The sequence below is a fragment of the Orycteropus afer genome, unplaced genomic scaffold (assembly GCF_000298275.1).
Source record: "Orycteropus afer afer isolate SDZICR_OR568_19922 unplaced genomic scaffold, OryAfe1.0 scaffold00025, whole genome shotgun sequence".
In the NCBI taxonomy this organism is placed as follows: domain Eukaryota; kingdom Metazoa; phylum Chordata; class Mammalia; order Tubulidentata; family Orycteropodidae; genus Orycteropus; species Orycteropus afer.
This window is the reverse complement of record NW_006921612.1, coordinates 2,858,074-2,862,081: the sequence shown is the minus strand read 5'-3', so window position 1 is coordinate 2,862,081 and position 4,008 is coordinate 2,858,074. Positions and strand designations below refer to the sequence as shown.

General features: G+C 43.8%; 1 protein-coding gene across 1 annotated transcript in view; it reads right to left on the bottom strand.

Annotated features, from left to right (window-relative positions):
* Positions 1 to 284: 284 nt before the first annotated feature.
* NTSR2 (neurotensin receptor 2) overlaps positions 285 to 4,008 on the bottom strand; it is a 23,588-nt gene continuing 19,864 nt past the window's right edge. The window contains exons 2-4 of the mRNA XM_007935127.1: positions 3,620 to 3,893; positions 1,540 to 1,630; positions 285 to 546 (exon numbers count right to left, since the gene is read on the bottom strand). Coding sequence (XP_007933318.1) covers positions 285 to 546; positions 1,540 to 1,630; positions 3,620 to 3,893 — 627 coding nt within the window. The remainder of the gene's footprint in view (positions 547 to 1,539; positions 1,631 to 3,619; positions 3,894 to 4,008) is intronic.

The window sequence follows — 4,008 nt, the reverse complement described above, 5'->3', positions numbered from 1 at the left end:
CAAAATACCAGCTAAAATTTATTGAATATTTACTATACACCAGGCATGTTCCTAAACACTTTAATGCTCAAACAACATTAAAAGAGGGGCCCTATTATTTATCTTCATTATATAGACAAGAAGACTAAGGCTAATAGCTGTTAAGTGATTTGCCAGCTATGGCACAGCTGGTAAGTGTTAGAGCCAGGATTCCATGTAACTCTATCTGATGGCAAAGCCTGAATTATTAGTGATACAATTGCTTGTCTAATATGTTAGGCAATTTAATACTCAGTTTGTTCTGTTCATTCTTGTATTTCATCTAGATCAGGATTTCTGGGGTATCCCCAGAGCCTGAAGCTGTATCTACTAGCGTGGGGCTCTGGGGCACCCACGGGTAATGGCTCCATGGCATGGTGCTCTCTACAGAGGGAGCTGAGTGCTTCCAGGAAGAGTTTTCTGAAGGAGGAGGACACAGCATTGTAGAGGACAGGGGTCACTGCCGAGCTGACATAGAAAAGCGTATTAGTCACCATGTAGAAGTAGTGATAGAAATCATAGAGTGTCCTGGAAGAGAAACCCAGAGAGCTTGGTTAGAGAACCAGTCACCTTCTCACAGCATCCACCCCTTTCTCTGGTGAAGAATGTATTTGTCCTCCAAAGGATTAGGTGAGGAAGGACTGCTTCCTGCTGTCAAGAAGCATAATGTGAATTCAATAAATGCCATGTCTATACCAGCTGTCCTGGCTTGTCCATCCCATTCAGCCTCTATGATCACAGGCTGCCAGCTGCAGATCCCAGGCATCTTCACAGTAAAAGTAACATCTGCTAATTACCAGGGAAGTCCTTCCTGCCCACCAAGATCTTGGAAGTCTTGTCCAGCTGGGTGTGGCCAAGAACAAGTGAAATACCATGATGTGAAAGTCATCCTGATAAGCCGTGCCTTTTATTGCAGAAATTCTCTTTGAGAAATTCTCAAAGCCTTTACAAAAGGGCTTTGCACGCCTATGTATATGCACATGTGTGTGTAAGGAGTGTTGGTAGTTCCAGAGAATGTGGCACTTGTTGACTTGGAGGCCACATTGGACCTCTTAGACATTTGACTTCCACTTATGATCACAGATACAGTGATTTTCAAGTAGAGGATAAAAAACACTCTCTTACTCTCCAGCTTGTCATAAAAAGGTATGCAGGTTATGGTCTCTGTCTAAGGGCCTTTGTTAGCCCATGGAATCACAGATCTGAGTCTTCCTCTTTCTTTCCTTCAGCATGGCTTTCTCCTCCCTAGCCTTCAGACTTCCCTCTCTCCTCAGGATACCCACACTTCTGACTGACTACCACCAACAAAGGCTCTCACTCACATGTCCTTGAGAGTTCAGAGATTTATAGATAATGTCTTGTTCCCCAACCCCAGGTGGAAGATTTAAAGGTGCAGACTGAATAGGATCAGCTGAAATGGAGGCCAGAGGTGCAGAGAACCCAGCAACTGAGGGTCCCTCTGGAGAGCAATAGGCATCCAAGGCCATGCCCAATGAAATGTGGGGCTCTTCCACCACTTACTTGGTCCACCCATCATCAGTGATGTAGCAGTACATGAGCCTCCGGGTGTGGTATGGCAGCCAGCAGATGACATACACAGCTACAATGGCTCCTACAGAAAAATCGGAGAGAAAGACACAGCAACAGACAGAGAGCAAGCATGTCCTCAGTTATGTCATCTCCAGACAAGGAAGATGCCAGAAAGTGACAACAACATTTCTCTGTAACTTATAAGGGCTTAAGGGTTGGAAGAGAAACTTCAGGTTACTTAACTTAATACCCCTTATCTTCTCTTGTCCCCAAATTTTGCTTAGCTCTTTCTTCTGGGTAAATAGTCACTTCACCCATGACCTGAACAATGACTTCTATGAACTCCTCGTGGACACTAGAATATACACCTCACTTAGAACTCCCTGCCATTGAGTTGATTCTGACTCATAGCAACTCCTGCTGGGTTTCCAAGGCTGTAAATCTTCATGGAAGCATACAGCCTCATCTTTCTTCCATGTAGTGGCTGATGGATTTGAACCACTGACCTTTTGGTTAGCAGCCAAATGCCTCACCATTGCACAACTAGAGCACCATAGAATATACTCCTAGAATATACTTGATGATGGCTTGATGTTTCTGCTTTGTATCTAACTTCACATACAATAAAACTTAAATGTCTGTACTGTCTTACAAAGCCTGTCCCTTCTCTGTTCCTTTTTCTGATTGATAGCACCACTCTGCATCTAGCACTCAAGCCGTAAACCAGAGTGTTACTATTTTCTCCTCACTCTCTAAGTCTAGTCTATTAAAAGTTTCTCCTTGGCATCTCCCCATTCCTTCATCCTAACTCCCACAGCTCCACACTATGAGGTCCTTATCTTCTCCTCACAATTGTCTCCTTATTGGCCCTTTTGTCTCTAATCTTCTATCCCTTTCATCCATCCCTCCTATACCTGTCCTGACTAGCAATTTCATCCTCTAGTCCAGTGTGGCCCCATGGAGTAGCAGCATCAGCATCAACCAGAGTGTATTAGAAATGAAACATCTTGGGCCTTTCACAGATTTTCTGAATCAGAATCTGTGGGGTTGGGTCTAGGCATCTGTGTGTTGCAGCTCTCCAGGTAATTCTTACACACACTAAAGTTTGAAGAGCACAGTATATAGCCCATTTTCCAAAGAGCTACTGAGTGCAATACATCTAAAGAGCAAATCTTCCCTGTCACTCCTGGCATCAACACTTTCAATGACTGCCCATTTGCTATAAAATGGAGTCCAGACACATACATGTGCTGATTTTGTATTGTTTATCATATAGAATTATAAAGTCACTGCCACTGAGTCAAATCAGACTCATAGTGACCCCTTCTTGGGTTTCCGAGGCAGTATCTCTACAGAAGTAGATTGCCCAGTCTTCCTTCTGAGGAGTGGCTGGTGGGTTTGAACTTCTAGCCTTCTGGTTGGCAGTCAAATGCCTTAGGCACTATGCCACCAGAACTCCCACATAGCATTATACTTATCCCTTATATTACTGTCCTATGCACAAGACCATGACCTTGATAAAAGCAGATACCTACTTACTTACTCTATCCTCCTAGATCTTAGCTAATGTCTGAGTTATAACAGATACTTGGAGAGACCTTTGTTTTTCTGTGCCTTTCTATGTTTCTTTTACAAGGCTAAGTTTACACAGACACACAAACAAGCAAATCAGATAAATGTTGCAGTGAGGAGAGTGGAGGGTTAGTGGGAAATGGATTTAGGGGTTCAGATAGTCTGAGAGTCCACAATTCCAGGACTGAAGTCCTTATGTATAATTGCTTTTCTTATTTCTCCTTATAGTCAGATATTCTGAAAAGCAGCCAAGAATCTTCTTGCCTTTATTTACTACACTCTGGAGCAGATCAAAGTTTCACATATAGAATTCTTATTCCTTCCTTCATTATATTACTGAATAGTTCAGGAAGCCTGTTAATGATTATATAATTCCTTTGCTGCCCTTCAGGCCTGAGAGAGGGAGCAATTTGCTCAAGGTCATTCAGACAGGGATTGGTGAAGGTGGATGTAGGACCCTGGGACTCTTCCTCTCAAGGTGTGTTACAGAGGACTTAACTGAGAACCTGGACGCTGCGCTGGAGGCCATGGATCCGGCTGGATTCTTTGCATCTCACCGGACTGGCCTGGCCCATCAGGGAGAGCATCTTCCTCCAAGTGCTGAAGCCAGAGACACCTTCCTCGCCCATCAGTTCCAGATGGCTGGGACTAGAATTGTCTCGGGCGGAAGCGGATGGCACCTGGGAGCAGAGGGACATCAAGTGGTTCACGGTGACCCCATTCAGGAAAGCAGTTAGAGCCAAGGGAAGTACAAAGGACACCAGAACATTCACCTGTAAAAGCAATTGCAAGAGTTACACCCTCCTTGAGAAAGACTGGGTAAGAGAAGAAATCAAAATTGAAATTCAAAAATTCCTTGAATCAAATGAGAATGAAAACACAACATAC